General features: G+C 53.3%; 3 protein-coding genes across 6 annotated transcripts in view; all 3 read right to left on the reverse strand.

The window, feature by feature from the left end:
* Positions 1-145: 145 nt before the first annotated feature.
* ADAM32 (ADAM metallopeptidase domain 32) lies at positions 146-24,370 on the reverse strand. The gene is made up of 27 exons (XM_041128244.1): positions 24,289-24,370; positions 23,901-23,977; positions 23,598-23,659; positions 23,120-23,198; positions 22,897-22,973; positions 22,529-22,721; positions 22,101-22,166; positions 21,763-21,834; positions 20,642-20,808; positions 20,071-20,152; positions 19,766-19,902; positions 19,019-19,205; positions 7,882-7,971; positions 7,164-7,362; positions 6,521-6,629; positions 5,924-6,107; positions 5,597-5,677; positions 4,890-4,998; positions 4,571-4,727; positions 3,377-3,455; positions 2,564-2,640; positions 2,276-2,453; positions 1,448-1,513; positions 1,130-1,201; positions 815-981; positions 640-721; positions 146-366 (listed from the first exon to the last, which is right to left on the reverse strand). Exons 1-27 carry the CDS (start codon positions 24,368-24,370, stop codon positions 226-228), a joined length of 3,072 nt encoding a protein of 1,023 aa, XP_040984178.1. The 3' UTR covers positions 146-225.
* Positions 14,368-18,903, reverse strand: LOC121233742 (disintegrin and metalloproteinase domain-containing protein 32-like). Of its 2 annotated transcripts, XM_041128324.1 has the most exons (8): positions 18,629-18,903; positions 18,085-18,283; positions 17,175-17,283; positions 16,663-16,846; positions 16,255-16,335; positions 15,587-15,704; positions 15,340-15,475; positions 14,368-14,573 (listed from the first exon to the last, which is right to left on the reverse strand). In XM_041128324.1, the coding sequence occupies exons 1-8, from the start codon at positions 18,728-18,730 to the stop codon at positions 14,480-14,482; spliced, it is 1,023 nt and encodes a 340-aa protein (XP_040984258.1). In that variant the 5' UTR covers positions 18,731-18,903; the 3' UTR covers positions 14,368-14,479. The 2 variants fall into 2 exon arrangements, with proteins under 2 accessions (XP_040984258.1, XP_040984257.1); XM_041128323.1 differs by lacking the exon at positions 18,629-18,903 and having other exon boundaries at positions 18,085-18,613.
* Positions 24,203-26,775, reverse strand: part of ADAM9 (ADAM metallopeptidase domain 9) — a 35,746-nt gene continuing 33,173 nt past the window's right edge. For all 3 annotated transcript variants that reach the window (XM_041128261.1, XM_030034699.2, XM_041128262.1), the window contains exon 22: positions 24,203-26,432. In XM_041128261.1, coding sequence (XP_040984195.1) covers positions 26,318-26,432 — 115 coding nt within the window. In that variant the 3' untranslated portion in view covers positions 24,203-26,317. The remainder of the gene's footprint in view (positions 26,433-26,775) is intronic.

Raw genomic sequence — 26,775 nt, forward strand, 5'->3', positions numbered from 1 at the left:
TGTGTCTGGGGCTGCGTGGCCTTTCCCACCCGTAGAAGACGTCCGTAACACGGGGCAGCTGCTCTCCACTGCGGTCACCCCCAGGAGCTGCCCGCTGTCTGCCCCTGCTCTGCCCCTCGCGGGCAGCGTCGCACAGACGGGCACCCCGCACACCCGGCGGGAGCGTGTCCCACTTGTGCCATCACACCGAAACCCACCCAACGTGCCGAGGGGGCAGGGGGAGGCTTACACCGAGCTGGCCTGCATTATGCAGGCGGCTCCTGCGCAATGACAGCTCCCCGGATCGTCGTACGCCATCCCCAGGCTGAGCCCCAGCAGCTGGGCCACAACAATTGCGAACGCCTCCAGCGTCATAGCCCTCTGGTACTGCGGGGGGGGGACACACAAGGACCGGCCTCAGCCTGCCATCACTGCCACCCCTGAGCTCCTTTCCTCGGGGCTCTGGCAGGTGTGAGGGCTCCTGCGCCGACAGCCCGGGGGGGCACCCGGTCTGCACCCCCCTGGCACCTCTGCTGCCTCGCTTGGGGGCTCCTCGGCCTCGGGCTGTGCACGGGGCTTAGCTCCTGAGGCACCGCTCACCACCTTACCTGCAGGCATGGGAGGTTATGGGGACAGACAGACAGCTCAGGGGTACCGTACCAAGGCAACGCCTCCAGCATGGTTTTTGAGACACAGCTTCTTCGCAGAAGATGCCCCCACGTAATGGGACTGCTCCCTGTAACTGGGGAACAGACCAGACTCAGTCCAACACACTGTATAATGGCACCTTCCTCTTCCTTTTGTTTCCACGCTGACACAGCCATCCTCATCTTACACAAATAGGAACGTTATGTCCTGCAGCCGCAACACACGATGCACATTTTTCCACTGCAAAAATCTCTGCAGCAACTCCTCAACATCTCCCGTGGTTGGGATTTTGTTCTTTTGTGTCCAAAGCTCCAGAGAAGACAGTACTATTGTCAGATTGAGGCGAGCAAACATCTGGAGGCAGACAGACAGACAGACACCATGGCTGGTCCACAGAGCCCTGCTGCTCTGCAGCCTCCCACTTCTTTAGCTACAGGGCCTTATCCATACTGCTACCACACATTTCCCATACATGTTCAGGATGCAACCAAAAGCAACTTACACTGTTCACATAGCTGAAAAGCTGCACTATCTTGGCTGTCACAGCATCCTTGTCTGCTCCCATATAGTCATACTGAAAGGAGACAAACACAAGACCACGCAGGGCACCGTGCAAGGCAAACTCTCTGAGAGCACTGGCTGTGCTCCCTGCCACAACATATTCTTGTACATGCCCAAGGCAGTTTGTTCCCGTTGCGTGGAGACTCTCAAGCCCCATGCAAATTGCCCTCGATATTCTTGTGTAGCTACAGACTTGCTGCACGCAGAAGTTTTTTTTCTAGAGGCAACAATTTACAGCAGAGAGGATGCAAAGACTTACCAAAGATTTGTCCAAAACTGCGTGCATTTCCAGATACCGGGAGGATCTACGGACAGCTTGCTTACTCTATAGGAAAACCAAAAAGCAAACTAAACAACAAAAACAACCCACGCACACATTACTGCAGAGCTTCTGCAGTTCGTAGCAGCTCTGCAAAGGAGACCTCTGGGTCCAGGGTCAGTTACTGCACTTCACGGCCATTTGGAGCTGTAGGATGAGCAGCCCCAGACTCCCAGGAAAACAGTCCTTACATCATCTACAACACGACATCCTCAGCCACAGATTCCAGCCATATTTACAACAACAGACATTTTGGCAAGGCCACAGACCAGTGGAAAAAAAAGCAACTTATAACAGAGAGCAGAGGCAAGCATTGACTCCTGCCCATTCACAACAGCTCTGCAACCCAGTTGCCCAGCAGTACCACACATCAGCTGCCTGCCACAACCACTGCCCTCCTGGCACTGCACACCACGGTGGCTTTGGCCCAGCGGGTAAGTTCCAGCAAAGGAACATGCCCTTCCCGCTTGCCTAGCTGTCTTCTGCCCTGTTAATAAGCAGGCAGGGTCGACTCTTGCATGATAACCACTGCCGAGAAACCCCTCTCCTGCTCACCCAGCCTCAGACCACCCTCAAAGCTCCCACCCATCACAGGCAAAGACCTCATCCTTAGCACAGATGAGTTACAAAGCCCTTTAGCATCCTCTGTACCAAATAAGCTCTGAAACAACACACTATTGCACAAATTGAGGCATCCTTCAGCTACAAATTTCCCAGGTCTATGGCTACCATCCCACCAAAGACCACTCAGCCAGGAGGTGTACTCACTGCTATTGCATCCTCTGGCTTCAGTGACACCTCCACAGTCCAGGCGAGAGAGCTGTTTTCTATGAACAGCTGAGTCTCTACGTTTTCATTCCACATTGGGTACACAAGATGCTGATACCCAGCTGCAGCCTCCAGAGGCTTGATCCCATAGCTGGCATTCACGAGCTGCAGGATCCCGCTGGAAAGCAAAGGTGCAGAGCGGCAGGAATGGCTCCTCCTTGGGATGGCACCAACACCGCCCAGCACTCACAGTGACGCTTGTCCCCCACGCAAAGGCAACCACCTTACCTCAGGCCGGAGCAGGTGCTAAGTGCCACAAGTGAAACAGGGAAACCCTCGACGTAGCCTTCGTAGAAGCAGTCGCGCTGGAAGGAGTAAAGCCGTATCAACGGCTCGGTGCCTTCTCCCGAGAGACCTGGGGAACACTGCAGCGTGCAAGGCACCAGACCTTGCTACCGCCTGCACTGTGGTCCCCGTCCCCGCAAGAGGATGGACACACAATGCATGTGGGAGAAGCACAGCACTGCGGCCTCCTCTGGGAACGGACACCTGCACTGACCCCCGGTTGGTCTTTGTCCCTACCATCCTCGTGAACCCGTTACGCCCCCGCATCAGTCCTCGCTGCGGCGGGGTGCGAGCCGATGCATGCCCTCAGCGCGGCTGTCCTCCCAAACGGTGTGCTGGCTGGGTGATGCGGCCATTCACCTGGCAGCAGCCGCAGCCCCCCAGACAACCCGAGCCCACACGCTGTAGGACAGGCTCCACCACGGGAGGTGAGATTGCTTGCATTGCTGCGTCAGCTAGAGGCTGAGCCCACAGCCCTGCTCCTCTGCAACACTGCTGGCTGGCTGCTGCCCACCTTCCTCCACACAGTACCAACCACATCAACGTTTGAACACCACGGGCTTGGTTACCTGTGGTCCCAGGGAATGGGTTTGGTGCCTTAAGAAAGTTCCTGCTTGGCACCGTGTTGGGGCAGAGCAAGGCTCTGCAGAGCACTGCTGCAGAGGGGACTCTCCTCTGCACCTTCCTCCTGGAGCGCTCCCACAGCTGCTCTGTCCTCGGGGATGTTGGGTGCAGCACGCAGGGCATGACTATTACCTCGATATGTGCCAGTTCGGATTTCGCAAGCCCCCTTCGGCCATCAGTATAGATCCGGAAATCCTCCGGCAAAAACACTCTACGGTACAAACCAGAGGTGACCCCCTTGCATTCGACACCGTGGCCACCGCACGAGGCAGCGGCCCTCCCCGGTCCCCGGCCACCAGCCTGAGCAGCCCCGGGGGGCTGCAGAGGGACCCGGGGGGGGGGGGGGTGCGCTGCCTGCCTGCTGCCCCCCACTTACCGCTGCCCCCCACTTACTGCTGCCGCAGGCGCACGGTGCGGGGGGTCCCCTCGATGGGGATGATGTAGGTCCGGGCGTGCTGCCCGCGGGGAGAGCAGCGTTAGGGGCCGGCGGGGGCCGGGGGCGCGGAGCTGGGTAGGGGGGGTCCCGGGCTCCGCACCTACCTGCGGGGCACCGCCCGCCCCCGCCCGCCGCGGCCCCAGCGCGGCCAGCAGCCCCAGCAGCAGCCCCAGCGCCGCCCGCATCGCCTCCGCAACGGCCCCAGGGCGCGGCCGGTAACGGCCCCGCCGCCCCCCGCACACAGGCACGGACACGCGGCTCCGCTCAACGCCTTTATTAGCGCCCGCGACCCGGCCCCGGCCCCGGCTCCGTGTCCGTGTCCGTGTCCGTGTCCACGTCCGTGTCCCGGCCGTCGCTGCCCTCCTCGGCGGCGGGGCTGTGCGGAGAGCCGGAGCGGTGCCTCAGCCCCGGCCCTGCCGGCCCTGACGCCCCCGGTGTTCTGAGCCAGCCCTGCTCCCCCGAGCTCTGTCTCCCACCCGCTCTCCTCCTCCACATCAGACAGAGTAAGCTGCCTGGTTCTGGCAGCTTCTCCTCTATCCTTTTCCTTTTTCCCCTTTTACGGTTTGCTTTCCCCAAGAATTAGCAAAAGGAAACCTATTTCCTCCAGCTCTTGCACACAGACAGTGTGCTTGGTGCCAGGAAATCCACCCTTAGTTTTGCTTCTCCTACATTTGTATATTTTAGACATCTGTTTGCTAGTTTCTTCCCTTGATGACCAACAAACAGTTCCCAGTTTACCAACAAACGGTTACTGTTTCCCAAGCACCACTTTCCCTGCTCTGCCCAGGCTGTAAATCCCACTCACCAGCTTTTCCAGTAATTCCATGCTCCCTGCCCATCTCCCGCACCCAGAACGGAGAATTTCCATTAAGTAACTAATACCAACTCACCCATCTGTTTGTGATGCTCTCCTTGCACAGAAGCTTTTCAGCTGGCTCCACTTCATAATCATGACGGTGCCACAGGCCAGGGCAAGGAAGACGCCGCCGAAGCTCAGCAGCAGCCGGTTCTTCAGCACGGCCAGGACGGAGCTTTTGGCGGTATGATCTAGGGCGAGAGAAGCAAAGGTACAGCTCCAGGTAAGGGCCAGGCGATGCCATGGGCCATCTGCTCAGCTGTGAGCTCGACAGGGCCGTTTGCAGGGCTGTGGGACCCGCCGTTACACCCGGTAAAGCCACAGGGCACCCAGAGCCCAGCTGCAGCACTCACCGCGGCCCAGCGTGCTGTCGATGCTGCCGCCTCCAGAGGATCCTCGAGTCTTGCACTGGGGGGGCTTCCAGCCCGGATCGCAGTGGCAATTCTTCTTGTTATTGCACACCTGCCGACACCAGGGTGGGCAGAAATCACCCCCCACTGTAAAAACCCCTACTGAGGAACAGTGCTCCATCTCCACCAGGATTGCTGCTTTCCTACCCGCCCCTGCTCTCCTCCGCACACCCCCGCATGCCCTGCTCCCACACTGCCGTCACAACCAGCCTGCCGGCACCGCGAGACACCGCTCTGCGAGAGGCCCCTCGGCCTTCCCCTGTGCTCCCACTCCACTGTTCACCACGCTGCCTCTCGCCTTGCACAGCTACGCTCATCGTTTCCAACACTATTTCAGTTATGTGCAGTTAAATCCTCTCTAGATACTCTTTTTCCAGTTTTCTGCTAATCTAGACAAGCAAATACTCCAAGCCCCTTTATCTCACTTATTTTTCGCTTGGGTCAGAAAGTAAGTTGGGTGGTCTCACTTAATTTCTCCCACGGTAACTCGTTACTGCGTGATGATTGCAGGGAAAAAGTGTTAGCCCAAAACATAGGTCTAGGCAATTCACAGACAAGCCCCAGTGGGCATTTTAACAGAACCACTCTCTCTTCTTCAGCAATATTCGTCAAACCAATAACACTAACTTAAGTGCATCACTGTTACTTACTCCATGCCCGTGGCATTTTTTCTGCACGTTGCAGTCATACTTCAGGACTGAATGTGGGTGGCACGTGCCATTCATACAAACCTGAAAGACCAAAAGGAAAAAAATCCCGCTGGGCACTTTTTCATCAGCCTTTACCATGCTTGCCATAACTCTAAAAAGGATTCCTGGCCCTAAAGAACGATTAAATTCAATAGCACAGGTAATAATCACTAAAAACATAAGTACAGACCACCTTTAACTCATGAGGCTAAATGGCAACTATTTCTAAAACTGTTACAGTCGTGATAATTATATGCTATTTCCAGATGCTTGTGCACTATTTCTTACCTTTCCAGGACCACATTTTGTGCCTTCTTTCACCAGGAGAGGATCAGGCGCTGTGGGTCCACGCATAAAATCAAAAGACACGCACAGATGTTCTTGCACTTGAGCATAAATTATGGCACCCTTGACTTTTGTGAAGGGAATACGATTCGGGTATGTACATACTAACTTTCCACATCCCAGATTCCTAAAAAATTCATTAGCACAATAAATTAGAGCAGTACACACAGCGTCTGATTTATCACAGTGCTGGAGACGTTGAGGTGCACAACTCGGGGAGGGGGATTTACACAAAATAAAAACACAAGCATGTGCTGTTTCAGAAGAGTTGAATCCTTGATACCAGGGGAGAAGCCATCCTATGAACCATCAGAACATGAAACACTTGCACAAGCAGGTGTGTGCTGAGGTTGCCATCGAAAGTCTCCAGTTTCTCTACAGAATGCCTAGAGCTCATACTGCAAGTCAATTCTGCCCAGTAAAAGAAAAACATACTAAAGGCAACCTTCTCACAGATTATTACTTTGCAGCGACAGCAAAGGGAAGCATAAATTAAATATATATTCCCAATTCAACACTTTGCAGTCCCTTGAAACCTACGGCCAGGAACAGGGCTGATAGCCATCCTTTGGGTGGTTGCCACAGTGTCCAAACCTATCCTGCTGATGGTTGACTTCTTCATAACAGGCCAAAGGAGCATTTTTTGCACCTGGAAATTTAGAAATAATACTGGTTACCACTGAGGGTAGTACAGACTAAGATACCTCTGCTGTCTTTAACACTTATCAGTTCTGGCCTCTGACAGAGAAATACTTGGCTACTGCTCGTCCCATCACTAGCAACCTCTGTTTGGGTTGTGGGACAGATCCCTCAGACAGTGGAATGGTCTGACCAGTACAAAACACCTTCCACAACAGCATCAGGGTATGTTTCTGGCTCATTCTTTTCTCTGAGAGGCAGTGAGGTGTGCATGACTGGCTGTGTCAACATTCAGCCTGAAATCCCCGTGGAAACTGTCACCTTCCTCTGATGGCCCATTCCCTTCCCCTCTCCGCAAGTGTGGGAAATCCATCCCGCGGTTGCCTCTGCCCTTCCCTAGCCTGCATACTCCCAGCAGTCCCCAGCTTCCCCAATTTCATATAAGAGAGAGGGTAGGCATCCATCATGCTCGGATACCGCCTTCTGCCCCAGACCAGCCCTGGAGCTTGACGCTGGTACTAGTGATGACAGAGCAGCCTGTTACCTTTCCCGTAGAGTGCCCGGCACTGCAGGTCCGGAGACTGGCAGCGTCCCTTGTAGCAGTAGCCGGTGCCGTGCTCGCAGCCGTGCCCGTCCTGCACGTACAGGTCGGGGGGGCAGGATGCGGAGGACCCGTTGCAGAACTCGGCCAGGTCGCACTGCGCGTCGGCGGGGGGGCGGCACGGCGAGTTTTTCTGCTTGAACTGGCAGAGGAGGCAGAAAGGACTCTTCTCCCCATCCTTCCGCACCCACCAGCATAGGGGTCCCCTCTCAGGCCCCACGCAGCCCCTCCCGACGCTGTCCGGAGACACATCCCCGGTCCCTCGGGACCACCTCTGAGGCACTCGGGTCACCACACGCACCTTACGCTGTCCAGGACGCTCTTCCCCCAGTAATATTCCCCCCGCGGGTTTCAGGGAGCTGAGCTGGAAAGCCCTTCCCCAGGAAGCACTCTGACTGTTAAGTTTGTCTCCATCCTTTAGCATGGGAACATACTATTTCTCCAAAAATAAATAATGATCTTGCGATAATGATAAAAACATGCCTTACCTGTAACATGCCATTACAACAAAAACCAGAAGAGACAAAATGCAGCACAAATATCATTAAATTTTTTTGGAGATGCCTGTCTGAGCAAAACCAGAAAGCTGGTTTGACAGTGCTACTACTGCTCCAAGGTTTAGAAATGGCCTTAACTTCTGATAATTATGAACACACCTTACCTGGCAATTTTCACAGCACAATCCCAAGGAGCACTTCACTCCTGGTTTGAAATTACACTGGGGAGTACAGCATTTGTCTAACGCACAGGCCTGCAAACACACCAGAAATCATTATTTTCTGCAAATTTCCCCATCTGCAGGATGACTGCTTGCCCTGACCCCCATCCTCTTAACAAACAGTGCACCTCAGAGGAGCTGAGGGAAGAGCAGGAACGCTGTGCTTCCGTGCCTTACCGCAGAAATGCTTAATACACAACCTGAGACCACTTCTAGCTTACACCCACCCGCTCTCAGGACCAGAAGAAAGCACAGCCCTCCACCAGAGCGTGGCACCCACCTCCGCCGCCCCGCAGTCGCACTGCTCGCCGGGCTCAATGACACCGTTGCCGCAGACAGCCGCGCGGTAGGCAGGCTGATGCAGAGCGTGCCTGATGAAAGGGCAGTCCCTGTTGTGCTTCAGGAAGGTTTTAAAGTCCCTGATGCTGCAGCTGCTAAAGGCTTTTGCCCCGCTGACATGTCTAAAATAAAGCAATTATCCATACTTGTTTGTGTTAACATATCTACCGCCGTTCACTCTCTCAAAATCTCTGTGCAATTCCAGGACTTGCTCAGATACTGGAACAAGGCGCAATGGTCCCCTGGGTGTCTTTCAGTTCACTTGCCAAACCTCATTTTACAACACATTATTAACACAGGCTGAGAAACATTCAGAAATACCTTGCTTTTGGAAAGAAAAGCTCTCTTTTCTCAATTTAAGCACTCAGTCACTAATTTAAGTATTCTTTTTTTCCTTCCTGAAGGAATAAAAGCAGGTATTTACGATTTGTTGTAATTTTTGCAACAGAATGACATTCGTCAAGGACGCCCCTGATGAGAGGACGCCCCGCGATCATCCCCGCCACACAATTGTGACCGCTTGGCCAGGTGGTGGGGGACGCGCGGCTGCACGAGCCAGACGGGCACCGGCTCCCCATCTCCCCCAGCGCATCCCGCCCACCCACCTCATCTGCCCCAGCCACCGCAGCCCCCACAGGGCACAGGCAACGCCGCGGGCAGGGACAGGACCCCACCAACTCACAGTGCCTCCGGGCTCATGAGGCAGACGCGCCCAGGGCAGCGGCAGTCTCGGGAGTCGTCGTAGCTTATGCCCAGGCTGCGTCCCAGCAGCTGCGCCAGGAGGACGGAGAAGGACTCCAGCGTCGTGGCCCCTCGGTACTAGAAGGAGGAGAGAGCAGGGCTGCCGCGGAGGTGCCTTCCCTGCGGAGACCCCCGCGGACCCCAGCTCCGGCCCCGGATGCTCCCACCCGTTCCCGTCCCTGCTGCCCGTGGGCAAGCTCCAACTTCACGGACACATGGGCCAGCGGGGGACCAGCAATACTGTACCACAGCCACTGCGCCAGCAGCGTCTCTCTGACACGCCTTTCCTGGAGCCGTTGTGCCCACGAACCCTGCTTGGTCCCTGTACCTGAAACACACACATGTTCACTGGCTGTCCAGCCTGGGATGCCCCATCGGCCCGGCCAGAGCCCGCTGATCATGCCAAGCTTGGGTAGGGCTCACTTTATGTTTGCAATACCGGCCTGCATTCTCACTTAATTTTTACAAGAGGCATCACAGTCATAGCAAAGCCTTTTGCTCAAGAGTACATGCATTCAGCAGGTTGTTACCGTCTTCTCTTAAATAACGATGACAATTTATTCTTACAGGAGCAAATATGGCACTTCGTGGGGCTGCAGAATGGGGCTGGTCTGCTTCCACTCCAACAGCTGCGCCAGCACTTCTTCTCCATTCCCCATTGTCTTCAATGTACTGTTATCCATCCAGACCTCCATGGAGGACAGCATAACTGTTAGATTAAGAGAGCTGAACATCTGAAAGTTTAACAAGAGAAGTGGCTGCTCCCATATGCTTCATTTCAAGTGCTGTTTAAATGTTTGCTCTTATTAGCAGCCACGCTGCTTCTGGAAAAGACAGAAGCAGTTGGCAACTGATGACTGCTTTGTATGTGTGTCATGAAAAAGGTGTAGGAAATACAAAATGGAAAGACACAGAAGTGTGTCCAAAAGAGCACGAAAAATTAGTTCAGTAAGCAGGATCCAATAAACCCAAAGACAACCTAAGCTTGAATAGAGACATTAAATAATTAAACATACAGAATACACAAACTTGCCCTTGTCTGCATTTTTTAGGTTTCCAGGAAGAAACAGTATTCCCTGTGATTTCAAGTCAAACGCTCACTCAGCTGTGCACTACACAGGCAGGAAAACAATAAAATCACTCCCTTAAGACAGAGAGGTGGAAACGAGCAGCAGTGGCTGCTGGCACCTGTCTCAGCACACGATGGCCCCTTGGTGGAGCATGTACTGTGGGACAGCATGTTATCTCCGAGGTTTTCTGAACAGGCACTGCTGGACTCTAGAGCAGCACTGATTTAGAGCATGTGTTTGTGTTGGACAGCAAGGTGTAAAATCCCCTCCGCATCTCCTACCTCAGTCTGGACAGGCCCTAGACACACTTGGAGCTCTGACAGAGTAAACCAAAAAGTCAGAAGCTAACAAGCTGAGACTCCATATTTCCAGAAAGCACATTTAATTATTACCTTCTCAAAAATTAGACAAATCCTACCAATACCTAGCCATTAGTTGGCTGAAATAAGGTGTCAAAATTTCCATCTCGGTATGTACAAACCAGGAAAAACTTACACTGCTCAGTAAGCTGGAGACCTGAACGATCTTCTGTGTCACAACATATTCGTCTGCACCCAGGTAGTCATACTGAAAAATGACATGAGATTTTATCTATGTTATTTGCCACGCTGAAGCACACAGGCTTATCGTGATCTTTCTCAGAGTGGCTTCCACCCACTGACACATGGCCACAAGGCACAGACTGTACGGAGCCAGGCAGGACCATGTAGACGACCACAGCAACGGTTTATCGCAGCTCGACCAAGGACAAATAGAACAAACACAGAACAGGAACTGACTGACACAGACTTACCAAAGCCCTTTCCAAAACTATGTGGAGTGCCATCTCTCTCTGGTATTTGGACACTAGCTGGAAAAAAAAAATCCTTCACTGTTAATAATTCAGTCACGAGGCATAAGAAATGCTGACTTTTCTGAGACACTAAACCCTCTGCAAGGCATCGCCATGTGCTGATTTTGTTTTCAGGGCAGGAAGCAAAAGCTGTGTATTAACACCTAGGACAATGCTGAAGACTTTCACTAATAACAACGGCTCTCGGCGAAGATGAACACTGGGGCCCTGGGACACTCACATGAACCCCGTGGCTGAAGTAGCCAGAACATTGCTGCCAACTGTCTGCAAACTGGAGGGAGAAAACCCCCTGCTTTTACAAATCCATCAATAAATCTTGTACCCCTTGGCGATGCTTTTCATAGGCACTAGATCAGTAACGATCCACGCGACACCCCATCGCAAGCACAGGCACTCCTAAACCTCCCCCATCTCTGTCCGTCCAGACGACTCCGGCCAAAGCTTCCTGCGGGATCGGACCCCTCCCCACGTGACGGGGACATCAGCACCCCCGAGAAGACAGGCACACACTCACTTCGTCACCTCCACGTGCTTTGGTTGACACCTCCTCTGCTATCAGCCTGCCTGGCCCCCTCTCGGGGTGGCTGTTGGCCAAGAGGGAACCTGCCGTCCTCTCGTTGCTCACTCGATACACAAAGTGCTCGAACGCAGGAGAATAACCCAGGGGCTCAATCCCATAGCTCACGTTCTCAAACTGCAGCAAGCCCCTGCCAAGGTGACGGCACCCACCATTTGCCACCGGGCGCTGCCAGCCGCGGCGGGGAGGCTGCCCAAGCCCCAACCCCGGCTGCCTTGAGTCCCTGGGCTCCCTCGCGGCAAAGGCCCGGCCGTGCCCGGCGGCACTAACGGGCAGGGCAGCGCGGGGAGGTGGTGCTTCGTTACCTGAGCCCTGAGCAGGTGCTGAGGGTCACTGCCGAGCTGGGGAAGCCCTCGATGTACCCCCGGTAGTGGCAGCCTCCCTACATCACAACACAGGACAAGGAGCCCCTTCTGTGGCTGTAAAGGCAACCCCGTCAAATGATGGCACAACAAGGATTTTGTGGACAATCTCTCTTTGGCCCGAGTCATTAAAAAAAAATCCTAGCGTGAGGATGTGGCATCCTTATGATAAGGAACTGCCCTGCCTTGTGTCGAGCCACACTGCTGGGTGTGGGGGCTCTTCTCCTGGTCTCTCCGTCAGGAAGGGTAGCCATGGTCAGGATTACAAGCTTTGAACCAAGCAAACTCAGCGACTCCAAAAACTTTCACAAACATGAATTTGACCATGCATTTGCAAGGAAAATTTTTGTTTCACCCCAGCACCTCCTGCTGTGATTAGGAAGCAAAAAGGCGGAGAGAGGGGAAGCACTGCTCCCCTGCAGTAACTAATGACATCCCCCAAAATACCAAACAGCAAGGCTACCCTGGAACAGCGTAGCAACAGAAACACTAAGCAGGTCATCATTACCTTGATATGGGGCGAGTCAGAGCGCAAGGATCCCTTCTCATTGTACGTGTAAATCCTGAAATCATCAGGTAAAAAGAATCTAGAGCAGAAAAACAAAAAAATCCTCTGAAAATGCTCTGCAATGGTCCCACCCAGAGCTTCTTGAATGTATTCCATGTCCTGCAGCCTGCACTGCTGCACTGACTGATCCAGAACCTGCTGGCATCAGGGCTCACAGGCACAAACATCCCTCAAACCCTCCTCCAGCCCTCTGCCACCCCTCAGCACTCGGGCACCTGGCACACACGCACGCATTCCCTGGGGGCTTTGGGACATGCCTGCAGCAGGGCACCATCCTGGCAGCTGGAAAGAGGCTGGAAAGAGCCTGAGGGAGCAGTGCCAGTGTCAACGCCCGCAGTGGGGATCACCCCACAGCCCCACACCATCCCATGCTGGGGGCAGAGCACCGCAGCGGTCAGAGGCAATGCCACGGCCAACTTACTGCTGCTGCAGGTGAATGGTGTACGGCCTCCCCTCTATCCTGAGGACATAGGACACCGCATCCTTGCGCGTGCAGAAAAGCAGAGAAAGGGAGAATTAGGAACACTGGCTTTGGGAAAGCACGCTCCAAGGGCAATCTTCAAATGCCAAGGGCAAGCACAAGGGCTCAGCAGAGCATGGTCCCCCCATCACCTGCACAGGCAGAACGTGGTTGCCTAAAACTGTCCCTCTACCAGTCACACCTTGGCTGTTGCACATCACATTCCTGCGTGTGTATAGCCACTCGCACACACACACAAACACCAAATAACTTGATTGCTTAAGTTAACTTGATTACTTAAGTACCGTCTCTCCAGCTGTTTTTGAGAGCAACATCTGGGGAACTGTGATCTGCAGCAGCATTTGTGAACCTAAAGAAAGAATTTGTTTCTTAGTTATAATTAGAAATTATCATCGCCACGGTTGTGCTTGTCAGCCACAGTCAGAGTTGCATATGCCTGTGACAGGGGCCGCATCTGTCCATGTGGCTATAAAGGTCTCTTCCTGCACAGGTTCACCAACTCTACTTTCTACCCTATCATTCACCCACACTTTATTTTAAAGTATCTAGACACCTATGTAGAAAAAGCAAAATTATGTGCACTTACTACTGCTGGATCAGAGCCGAGGAATACGAACACTGTATGATGGGAGCATGAGAGCAAGCTCTGGCTGAAACAACCCACCTTGCATCAGGAACCGAAATCGGGCTCAGAGAGGCCAGTCACCGACACACATCCACAACCACGCAATAAACTCCTATTTCAGAAAGAGCCCCAAGACCTGCTCCATCCCCACGAGCATCACCGTCCCCACCGTGCAGCTGCCGACATCACGCAGCTTCACGCACTTAGCAGATCAACAAAACCCAACCACCACAACGTGCCCACACACAAAAAAAAAAAAGGTGCTCGCAACAGCTGCAGCCCCTCAGCCCCCGCGAGCAGGATTTAACACGAAGCAAGCCTAAAACCCTTCCACGGGATTCCTGCTGGATGGCGTGCCGTGCCGGGAGGACAAAACCATCCCCGTGTATCCCCGCCAAGCAGCCAGGAGGAAAAATTCCCCCTGCCCCGGCCCAACGCCAGCCTTGGGACAGACGGGCTTCCACGCCAGCAAACCTCACCCCGGGCCCGGCGGCCCTTCCCGGCCGGGGCTTGTGGGGGGGGGGCTCGGGCCTGGGGGGGGGGGGGGGAGCTGCTGCCAGGCCATGACATCAGTTTGCAGCACAAGATGTCAGCTTCCAGGGTGTGACATCACCCGCCAGGGCGTGAGGTCAGGTTCCAGCACATGTCGGTCCCCAGGCCGCGAGGTCCCTGGGTGCCCGGCCGGGAAGGATCCCACCGGCAGGATCGGGAGGTGAGGGGCGGGGGGGGGGTGCCTCGTGGGCCCGCCCGGCCGTGGGTGCTGCCCCGGGTGGGGTGGGCGGGGGGGGCGGCCCGGCTCCCACTCACGCAGCGCAGGCAGCAGCGCGGCCAGCAGCGCCAGGCGCGGCCCCATCCCGCCGGCCGGTAACGGCCTCGCCGCCCCCCGCACACGGGCGCGGACACGCGGCTCCGCCCAACGCCTTTATTAACACCCGCGACCCGGCCCCGGCCCCGGCTCCGTGTCCGTGTCCGTGTCCACGTCCGTGTCCCGGCCGTCGCTGCCCTCCTCGGCGGCGGGGCTGTGCGGAGAGCCGGAGCGGTGCCTCAGCCCCGGCCTGGCTTGGGGAGCGCCTCAGCCCCCCCGGGGATCACCTCGGCCCTGGGGAATCTCCTCACATCCCCTCCCGGGGAATCGCCTCATATACCCCCCCGGGAATCACCCCATACTCCCCCTGGGAATCTCCTCATATCCCCCCTGAGAATCACCTCATATCCTGCCCCAGGAATCTCATACCCCCCCCCCAGGAATCGTCTCATATCCCCCCCGGGAATCTCCTCATATCCCACCCTGGGAGTCACCTCATATCCCCCCCAAGAATCACCTCATATCCCGTCCTGGGAATCACCTCATATCCCCTCCGGGAATTGCCTCATACCCCGTCCTGGGAATCACCTCATATCCCCCCCTGGGAATCGCTTCATATCCCCCTTGGGAATCACTTCACATACCCCCAAGAATCTCCTCATATCCCCTCCTAGGGAATCGCCTCATATACCCCCCGGGAATTCGCTTCATATCCCCCTTGGGAATCGCTTCATATCCCCCCCAAGAATCTCCTCATATGCCCCCTGGGAATCTCCTCATATCCCACCCTGGGAGTCACCTCATATCCCCCTTGGGAATCGCCTCATATACCCCCCAAGAATCACCTCACACCCCCCCCAGGAATCATCACCTCAGCCCTGGGGATCACCTCAGCCCTCCCGGGGGAACACCGTGGCCCCATCCCGCATCCCCCCCCAGTCCCCCCCCAGGGATCCCGTGGCAGGGAGGACCCCACTCACCCCTCCGTGTTTGGGGGCTGCGCCTGCCGCCGGAGGACGAGGCAGACGGCCCCGGTCAGGAGGAGCAGGAGGAGGCAGGAGCCCAGCACCGGCCAGGCCAGCGTCACGTCCTCCAGCGCCCGCTGCAGGGAGAGGCCTGGCAGGAGACAGCCCAGCGGGCGGGGGCCATGGGACCACCACCACCCTCCCTGCCTGCGCCAGGGACCCCAGCCCAGCACCCGTCCCCACCTCCGCCGCGGGTACTGACCGCCGTCCGTCAGCTGGAGGCCGCTGTCGACGCTTCCCCCCGGGCCGGATCCCTTCCGTAGGCAGTCGGGGGGCTTCCAGCCAGGGTGGCAGTGGCAATGTCTCTTATTATTGCACACCTGAAAAGCCCAGGGCCGGGTGGTAAAAGTTTGCGATGAATTCGACGCAACGGACGCTCCTGCCCAGACCGGCATCAGTCTCGCTGCCGCTGGTCGGGTTGGGACAAGGCTACGCGCGCTTAGTGGCGCTCCGGCAATTTAGGAAGCGCATCAGACGAGGAACGCACCATAAAGTGCAGGCTCTAAGAGCCTTGAGACATCGAACAAGCATAAAACATCACCCTCCTGCAAAACCCACGGGCACTTCTCTCTGATAAGCAGAAACGAGGAGCGGCTCGCCCCAGCCACCAGCACTGCAGAGCCAGGCAGTGGTCTGGAGAGCCCAGCAGCGCTCCACGCACCACCACGCGACATCTTTTATCTACACTACCTCCGCTGTCCTCAGCAGTTTAAATGGTTTTACTCTGTGTATTAGCTGACAAGGTCACAATTTTGTTGATTATCAGCCTAAAATGGGTCTTCCATCAGTTCCCATAGAAGCCCCAGCAAATCTGTACGACAAAGCCACCTGCCCTCCGCAGCACCGTGCGCGCTGCGTGGAATCACTTACGCCGTGGCCGTGGCACTTCACTTTGCTGTCACAGTCATATCCCAGGACCGAATGTGGGTGACAAGTGTTGTTTATACACACCTAGGAAAAACCACAAGCAGTTCCGGCTCAGCATTGCTTTGCCATTGCAGCACTCGGCCCATCAGTCTGATGTGCCAAAAGGGAGTGAAAACATACTACTTCTAAAAAAACAACAATGGTGCTTTTAAAAAGCTCGTTACTGTCTTGGGGTTGGGTTATGTCTAATGCTCACACCATGCCAAACCTTTAATGTAATGTTTGCATGTTTTTACAGTGTTTGTAAATATCGAGTACACTTACATTGCAAAGGAGCACATATTTCTAAAACCTTGTTAATATTTACAATTTATACCTGGCATTTTAGATGACTATAAAATGTTTTCTCACCTTTCCAGAACCACACTTTGTACCTGGCGGAACCAAAAGAGGATCCAGCCTTGCTGGTGCATTCAAATAATCCAAAGATATACATAAATGCTCGCGCACTTGGACGTAAAGAACAGCAGCAGCTTCTGATGGAAATGGAGTGCTGTACGGGTACGTGCAGATTAACTTTCCACATCTGAGATTCCTATAAAATCAATTTGCATAGGATGTGTATCACGCACACATATATATGTGTATGCTCCCTGATGAAACGCTAGAAACATTTAAACAGCAGAACACAAATCTGGAGCACTGCATGATAAGAAAAAATAAGCAGGACTGGGAAGTCCAGGAGACGATCTGAGACATAAGGAGAGACACCATACTACTAACAAGAAGAACTCACATGTAACTGTCTATTTATTGCTTCACAAATCTTACTATCAACTGGAGTCTTGATACTTTCCTTGACTGTAAAGTCCCAATTAAATATGCATTTTTAGCAGAGCAAGCGCCCTTTCCCTAGAGCGTACCTCCAAGCACAGGACTTATAGCCTTGTCTGGGCTGGAACCCACAGTGTCCAAATCTGTCCCGCTGACTATTGAGCTCCTCGTAACAAGCCACAGGAGCATTTTTTGAACCTACAAGTTTAGCAATAATATTTATTATCATTTAAAGGAACACAAAGGGACATACTATGGTATATAATAACTTCTTAATTTTTCATCCTGTTCATAGCAGAACTTAGATGCTGTTCACTAGTTAGAGAAAATGTAATACCTGTCCCCGAACTGCCAAACCCTCAGCAGTCCTGAACCCCAGAAACACAGGATTAGCAAACAGTAGGTTAGCTCTCTGATTAAGTTCGTTCACAGATAATAATTTGCTTTTGTTGTTGTTATTTTCATCGTTATCTCTGAAGAACTGGGAGAACTACAGGCTACTGAAGTGCATATTTACCAGAATCAAAACTGAGCTTGAAATGCTTTCCTAAAGCTGTGTCCTTCCCTCCTCGGGTCCCCCACTCCACCCCTCTGCCCTCCGTTCGGGTACTGCACCTACCCTTCCCAGGCACCACAGTCTCTGCTCTCCCTCCTGCCCGCTAACTGCATGCACAAGGAGAAGCTGGGACACAAGGCACAGAGCGCTGTGCATCATCACTCCTATTAGATAACGTGCAAGTGCCGTCCCTACAACCCCTCCTGCTTCAACAGGTGCTTGAAATTGGGTTCGGGCTCATGAGGGAAGTATCAGAAACGAGTTACCAACCAACCACGAACCCTCATTTCCACCGAAACGAGGCTAAAAAGACACAACAAGGCCGACCTGAGATCGGTGCATTAAAGAGCAAAGATGCAAACTGAGCATTGTTACTCCTGTGGCCACCTCCAGCACCTGGGCAGTACCAGCAGTACCAGTGCAACCAGAGCAGCCTCTGCTACCTCTCCCGTAGAGCCGCCGGCACTGCAGGTCCGGAGACTGGCAGCGTCCCTTGTAGCAGTAGCCGGTGCCGTGCTCGCAGCCGTGCCCGTCCTGCACGTACAGGTCGGGGGGGCAGGATGCGGAGGACCCGTTGCAGAACTCGGCCAGGTCGCACTGCGCGTCGGCGGGGGGGCGGCACGGCGAGTTTTTCTGCTTGAACTGGCAGAGGAGGCAGAAAGGACTCTTCTCCCCATCCTTCCGCACCCACCGGCGCAGGGGTCCCCTCTCAGGCCCCACGCAGCCCCTCCCGACGCTGTCCGGAGACACATCCCCGGTCCCTCGGGACCACCTCTGAGGCACTCGGGTCACCACATGCACCTTACGCTGTCCAGGACGCTCTTCCCCCAGTAATATTCCCCCCGCGGGTTTCAGGGAGCTGAGCTGGAAAGCCCTTCCCCAGGAAGCACTCTGACTGTTAAGTTTGTCTCCATCCTTCAGCATGGGAACATACTATTTCTCCAAAAATAAATAATGATCTTGCGATAATGATAAAAAATGCCTTACCTGACATTCATTACAACATAATCCAGAGGAACATTTCACTCCTGGCTTAAACCGACACATTTTATTACAGCATTTATCCTTCAAACATGCCTGGGGACACATTGTAAAACCATGTTATTCTATTTCTTTGTTCCCCTAGAGGTTTTTACTGTCAGAGGTTCTTCTCCTCCTTCTTCTCCCCCAAAAGCTACATGTGGGCAATATCCAGCATAAAAAATTGGGCAAAGCTGCCATCAGATCGACGCCATCATAGAGACGATCTAAAACCCAACATAATCCTTCTTGGGCCAGCCTCTGCTTCAGCTCTGCCGCTAGTTTCGAGGGTTCATTACTCTAAACATACGAACAGTACAAATTTACGTATTTAGCCATAATTCCTGCAGCACCCACCTCTGCCGCCCCGCAGTCACACTGCTCGCCGCGCTCCACGATGCCGTTGCCGCAGACAGCCGCTCTCCGGTAGGACAGTCCGGTCAAGCGCGGTCTATTGAAAAGGCACGAGCCCCCATTGTGCTTCAGGAAGGTTTCAAAGTCCCCGATGCTGCAGCTGCTAAAGGCTTTTGCCCCGCTGACATGTCTAAAATAAAGCAATTATCCATACTTGTTTGTGTTAACACATCTACCGCCGTTCACTCTCTCAAAATCTCTGTGCAATTCCAGGACTTGCTCAGATACTGGAACAAGGCGCAATGGTCCCCTGGGTGTCTTTCAGTTCACTTGCCAAACCTCATTTTACAACGCATTATTAACACAGGCTGAGAAACATTCAGAAATACCTTGCTTTTGGAAAGAAAAGCTCTCTTTTCTCAATTTAAGCACTCAGTCACTAATTTAAGTATTCTTTTTTTCCTTCCTGAAGGAATAAAAGCAGGTATTTACGATTTGTTGTAATTTTTGCAACAGAATGACATTCGTCAAGGACGCCCCTGATGAGAGCATGCCCCGCGATCATCCCCGCCACACAATTGCGACCGCTTGGCCAGGTGGGGGGTGACGCGCGGCTGCACGAGCCAGACGGGCACCGGCTCCCCATCTCCCCCAGCGCATCCCGCCCACCCACCTCATCTGCCCCAGCCACCGCAGCCCCCGCAGGGCACAGGCAACGCCGCGGGCAGGGACAGGACCCCACCAACTCACAGTGCCTCCGGGCTCATGAGGCAGACGCGCCCAGGGCAGCGGCAGTCTCGGGAGTCATCGTAGCTTATGCCCACGCTGCGTCCCAGCAGCTGCGCCAGGAGGACGGAGAAGGACTCCAGCGTCACGGCCCCTCGGTACTAGAAGGAGGAGAGAGCAGGGCTGCCGCGGAGGTGCCTTCCCTGCGGAGACCCCCGCGGACCCCAGCTCCGGCCCCGGATGCTCCCACCCGTTCCCGTCCCTGCTGCCCGTGGGCAAGCTCCAACTTCACGGACACATGGGCCAGTGGGGGACCAGCAATACTGTACCACAGCCACTGCGCCAGCAGCGTCTCTCTGACACGCCTTTCCTGGAGCCGTTGTGCCCACGAACCCTGCTTGGTCCCTGTACCTGAAACACACGCACGTACACTGGCCACCCGGCCCGGGACACCCCGGTCACTGTGGGTAAGTGGGGGATCCCGGGTCTGCACAGCCTGAGTCCCCCTCGGTCCCCACAGGCTGCCCCGCTGTCCCCTGGTGCCCCCACCGGCCCAGGGGAGCCGCTGGCAGGGCCTGTGTGCCGGCCGGTGCCGGTGCCAAGTGCCAGGCAGGCACCGGGGCTGCAGCCGTCCCATTGCCAGGGCAGCAGTGGAGCCCCTCCTCAGCCACAGGCTGCAGGGACAGGCGGCACAACTGCATACGCTACATCACCAAAGGCTGGCTAGAAGGTACGTCTTGAAAGAAATACTTTCAGAATATTAAGGAATTAGGAAATATGTAAGAAATATGTTTCTTTAAAAAAAAGCATTTTTCATGGGAATCTTTGTAGTTCAACCTACATTGGTTTAACTGATTTCTACCATGTAACCTTTAACGAGTAAGGAAACCTTTATCTTACAGTAATAGATAAGCTATGTCATACGATCCCAGAGCGAGATATGACTGTTTCCACTGTAAAAATCGCTGTAGAAGGTCATCTGCTTCCCCTGCTGTCGATATTTTATTCTCCTCTGTCCACAGCTCCAGGGAGGACAGCACAATGGTAACATTAAGAGGATTAAACATCTGAAAGCATAACAGAGGAAACGCCTGCTCACATACCTTTCCTTCTGAGCAGAATTACAGCTCTATACACAAAAAATCACGTAGGAAAAGCCAATTGCTATTGTCAGTCACTGAATGACATCTGTATGACAAATAGAATGAACAAACCTAAAAAATAGAAAGATACGTCCAGAGGCACGAGATCAAAGCCTAATAACCAGTGGAGTGACGAACACCATTAGAAGTTGCTTATAAGCACCTGAGTGGAAACAGATTAATTGTACGGCTGATCAGTGAGACAAGATCTGCAGCACGGAGAGGGGAACAATCTAGGAAGCCTCAAAACGTTGGACGTCAGCTGCCTGAAGGCAAACTGCCTGCATTTTTGTACATCTGCATGAGACATTGCCACCACATATGGAAGGATGCTAATTTGTAGCAGATTGACATATCTGGAGAAAACCTCCCCAGGAAACACTTTACAGGCTATAAATACCAGACAGCTTACTCCCGGTTCCTGTGAAAAGGCAATGGGGGACAGTGGCCAGGTCCTGCAAATTCCTACTCCATTCTGCTAAACAGCACTTCCCTTGATACCAACTTGACACGGTTCAAGACTTGCCCCAAGCAGCTAACCATAACTCTAGCACAGACCATACCAGTAGAGCCATTACAGCTTCGAAAGAGCGTATTTTCACAATTGCTAAGCCAAACCTTTGTATTAGCCCACTGGGACTAAACCCCTTGCCCACCTCTGACCAAGTCTGGACCAGGCTGCCAAGAAGCTAGGAGCTCCTGCCATCACAGCCAGAATATTGCGAGCCAAGACCTGGAGTTTTTTACATAGCCTCCTCCTAAAACCAAAAGCAGCTGTGGCCAAAAAGCAAGCTGTGACCAAAAGCAGCAGTAGGTGGCCATTACTAACATCAACCTCCCATCATCTTACTACAATACAAACCAGACTTTAAAACTTACATTGTTGACTAAATTGAAGACCTGGATTATCTTCTGTGTTGCAGCATTTGTATCTGAACCCATATAGTTGTACTGAAAAATAACCCAAGAGGACATAAGAGCAGACAAGGCATTTATCACGATGAAGCAGAACGATGTTGAAACGCTGAAATGATTGCCAACATCCAGTCATGTAAATGTGAGCTACGAATTTTCATTCTTTCTTTCCTACAAAACCTACAATACACTTAACTTTTCAGAAGGGAAAATAAATACATATAACAGCTGTGAAATGGCACCATTTCTATGCTCGTAGAAGTCAGGCAAACACAAGGAGAAAATGACTGGCACAGACTTACCAAAGCCTTGTCCAAAACTACGTACACTTTCAAGTATTTGGGAGATCGTGCTGCAGCTGATAGTGGCTGAAAAAGAAAATGGTCTCCAATGCTATTTATTTCTTCGTTCTATAGTCACCTTATTCCTGAGGTTTGCTACACTACTCAAGTGTCCATTCAAAAGCAATGCTTTGATGCTGTCTCCAAATTAGCATCAGGTAAGAAGCCATTCCAACTTAGCCATTTCTGACTTTTTTCAGAAGCTGTTCTACCTTGGCGATGCCTTTCGTAGGCACTAGATCAGTAACGATCCACGCGACACCCCATCGCAAGCACAGGCACTCCTAAACCTCCCCCCAGACGACTCCGGCCAAAGCTTCCTGCGGGATCGGACCCCTCCCCACGTGACGGGGACATCAGCACCCCCGAGAGGACAGGCACACACTCACTTTGTCACCTCCACGTGCTTTGGTTGACACCTCCCCTGCTATCAGCCTGCCTGGCCCCCTCTCGGGGTGGCTGTTGGCCAAGAGGGAACCTGCCGTCCTCTCGTCGCTCACTCGATACACAAAGTGCTCGAACGCAGGAGAATAACCCAGGGGCTCAATCCCATAGCTCACGTTCTCAAACTGCAGCAAGCCCCTGCCAAGGTGACGGCACCCACCATTTGCCACCGGGCGCTGCCAGCCGCGGCGGGGAGGCTGCCCAAGCCCCAACCCCGGCTGCCTTGAGTCCCTGGGCTCCCTCGCGGCAAAGGCCCGGCCGTGCCCGGCGGCACTAACGGGCAGGGCAGCGCGGGGAGGTGGTGGTTCGTTACCTGAGCCCCGAGCAGGTGCTGAGGGTCACTGCCGAGCTGGGGAAGCCCTCGATGTACCCCCGGTAGTGGCAGCCTCCCTACATCACAACACAGGACAAGGAGTCCCTTCTGTGGCCACGAAGGCAATTCCCTCACCCAACGCCCAAACAGATGAACTGCACGTACTAGACAGCAGCTCTACACTGCAACACGGTACAAAACCACCAAAGCAATCCAAGGTTACCTTGATAGGGGTTGAATCAGAGCGCAAAGATCCTTTCTCATCAGACATGTAAATCCTGAAATCTTCAGATAAAAAGACGCTACAGAAGAAAGGTGTAAAGTGAAGCACTTAAAGCAGTATCTCTTACCTGGTTTCTTGAGCTTATTCCAGGTCCTGCAGCCTGCACTATTGCACTGGCCCATCCAGAACCCGCTGGCATCGGGGCTCACAGGCACAAACATCCCTCAAACCCTCCTCCAGCCCTCTGCCACCCCTCAGCACTCGGGCACCTGGCACACACGCACACATTCCCTGGGGGCTTTGGGACATGCCTGCAGCAGGGCACCATCCTGGCAGCTGGAAAGAGGCTGGAAAGAGCCTGAGGGAGCGGTGCCAGTGCCAACGCCCACAGCGGGGATCACCCCACAGCCCCGCACCGTCCTGTGCTGGGGGCAGAGCACCGCAGCAGTCAGACGAAGCAACGCCAGGGCCAACTTACTGCTGCTGCAGGTGAACGGTGTACAGCCTCCCCTCTATCCTGAGGACGTAGGACACCTCGTCCTTGCGTGTGCAGAAAAGCAGAGAAAGGGAGAGTTAGGAACGCCGGCTTTGGGCAAGCACGCTCCGAGGGCAGTCTTCAAATGCCAAGGGCAAGCACAAGGGCTCGGCGCTTCCCCAGGGAGCAGGCACAGCCTGTGGTGCCTCCGTTCCAGCTGCCAGCACAGCTGTACCCCTCCTCCTCTACAGCTGGAGACCACGATCTCCTCCGCAACCCCGTCCCGGGACCCCTGGAGCAACGTGCCTGCCGAAGTGCCGCCTCCCCCGTCGCGTTCGCCGGCAGCCGCAGCGGGACCGTGATCTGGGCCAGCGCCTGCGAGCCTGGAGGGGAGAGAGACCCGCGCCCTGCCGACCCCAGCCCCCGGCCATGCGGGACGACCCCCAGGGCCATGGGGGGCACCGGGAGCGGGGGCCCGGTCCGGACTCACGCAGCAAGAGCAGCAGCGGCAGCAGCGCCCGGCGCGGCCCCATCTGCCCGGCCGGTAACGGCCCCGCCGCGCCGGTTCGGCCCCGCCCCGCCGCGGAAAGCAGAGGCGGACGAAAGCGCCTTGTACAAAACCGGCATCTTTATTGCTCGTTTGTTTCTTACAAAGGGGGTCGGTAACAGCCCTTTCGTCAGAGCCCGACGGTACCGGAGCGACGCGCGTCGCCGCGCAGAGAGCGGGGACGGTTCTGCGGAGCGCAGAGGTTTAAACGCGGGTCGGACGGGGACATCGCCTCCGCTTTCTCCAGACCTACTCGGGGGACAGGGATAAGCGTACACTTTAAAAAAGAAAGTCAGTAGTCATCTTCAGTGTTCAACACATGTAAAATTTGAGCTATTTCCTTTCCCTAGGATCGCTTCTAAAAACCGCGTGTTCACTGCCCTACGCCACCACCCTGCAAATATTGCTAACGAGCATGCTGGAAGTATAAAAACTCTTTTATCTGTTAAAAGGCACCATTTTCAGCATAGTTTTAGTTCACACATACAGCTTCAAATACAATTAAGTACGTGTCTCTCTCTCGGATGACTTCATTCCCTGGATTCCCTCCTCTCATCCCCACCCTCCAAACTCGAGTCCCGAGCTGCCTGGAGAGGCTCCCCCGGACCCCTGCCTCCCTCCGCTGCAAACCTAACTGTTACAGCCAGCCAGCCCAAACTGAGCAGAATACAACAAGAATTAGGAAGTGATTATCTTGGAACAAACAGAAGACCCCCACAAATAGGTCTGGTGATATTCTAGGTGACATTTTACATATTTTAATAGTGTTATAAATCTTAGTCTAAGTTTATGGGAAACCACAGGAGTTCAAGTATTTTATTACTGCAAATGCAAACACTATATATATATATATATTTTTATATATGTATATACAGAGGAAAAGGGGTTTTTTTGGCAATATTATGGGGGATTTTACAGATTGAGTTTGTACTCAGTGGCTAGCACAAAGTGAAAAAGCCAAGCACTCTTTTCAGTACTTATTTCACTTTTAGCAGGTTTGTGCAACAGATTTCTGTTTGTGACCGCCAGCATCCCGTTTCTGCCCACTGCACAACGGTATCACCATTAACAGATCTCCTCTCCTCAGCCAGCACACCAAATGCTACCCACTGCTTCTCAGAAACAGTTTTAAAATCTAGTTTAGTCAGTGGTGTCGAAATGGATGGCAGTCCGATCTAATGCAAGTTAGCCTGTAAGCATCCTGACTGACACTAAAAAGGCTTGAGGGTTAGGTGAAAGGGTTGCATTAGTCAACAGGTTCCTGTTTAAAGTGCTCAGAGAAGCTCAGGGGATCTAGGCAGATAGACATTTTTTGCTTCTCACTGTTCTGCAGGGACTGCTACTCAGTCTTCAGACCCAAATTAAAATCTAAGAGCACCCCGTTTTTTAAAACCAAAATATGGCCGTGTCTTTTCGTACCTTTATTTTCATTGCCTATTCATGATATTAGTGGAAATTAGTACAGGATTCTCATTTAGCAACTCACAATTACTAATTTAAAATCATTAAACTTAGTGCTCATATAGCACAGCTTAGTGTCAGTCAGCATGAAAGTAAGAATTTAAGTGCATTATTACACATCAATAGACATATATACATGCATAAACATGTTTACAGTATATTTATCTTCCTCTGAAAAAGTACACTGATACCTTATTTCACTTGTGCCATTAATGTGTAAATGGATAACATTTTCCAGTCCATGCAAAATAATTTTGAATTAATTGGCCAGATTTCCTTGTTTTGAAAATGGTATGGGTTACTTCAATTCTTCACCGTACATTTAGAAAGACGACAACAAATCAGACAATTTTGTTATCAGGGCTCATCGCAGAAATGGGGAAACCAAAAGTAACTCCCAAGTGCTGTATTTAAAGATTATTTAACTGCAGGCTGCTCCACTTCCAGCTGGACAGCCCTGCTGCAGTTTACAAAGCCACAATACTCAGATCTAAGAATAGGTTAGATGTTTTTCAGTTCCTGTAGCTTTGGTAGAGGTATTTAGTTTAAAGTTTTACATTCCTCGTTTCAGTATCTCATTTGCCTTATCCCAGGCTGCAGAAGGAAGGCTTTCCAGGATTACCATGGGCCACTCAATGCAAGAAGGATAACTGCAATTTCAGCTCTGTCTCAGTGAACAGGTCAGCTCACGTGAAGGCTCCAAAGAAGCCAAAAGCTATTTGGGAGGCAGAGGTGCCGGTCGAGAAGGAAAATACTGTCCCTGAGGTAAACATTTTTGCTGTGACGGAGGAGGTCCCTGAGGTGCACATTTCTGTTGCGGAGGCGGCGGCCTACAAGGGGACAGAGAAGCCATCGTCAGTCCAGGTGACTACATCCATACGCATGTCCCTCTCCCTCTCGCCTGCGGCCACTGCAGAGACTCCTCCCGGCCAGCTACGCTGCTTCTCGCAATCTCAGCTTCCACGCTGAAGACTCATTTCAAACACGCTGTGGTCAGACTCTGCTTTCCATTGCCTGAAATCCTCAGGGAACCCCAGTTTGTTACACGCCATTTTTCCCAAAATAAAGACTCCCATGAGTTTTTCCCCCCAACACAAGCTATTTTGAAGTACTCACTCTCGATACCTCACACTTTCTGGATACGCATTTTTTATGGCACAGGCATTACATCTT

Source organism: Aquila chrysaetos, chromosome 13 (genome assembly GCF_900496995.4).
Source record: "Aquila chrysaetos chrysaetos chromosome 13, bAquChr1.4, whole genome shotgun sequence".
In the NCBI taxonomy this organism is placed as follows: domain Eukaryota; kingdom Metazoa; phylum Chordata; class Aves; order Accipitriformes; family Accipitridae; genus Aquila; species Aquila chrysaetos.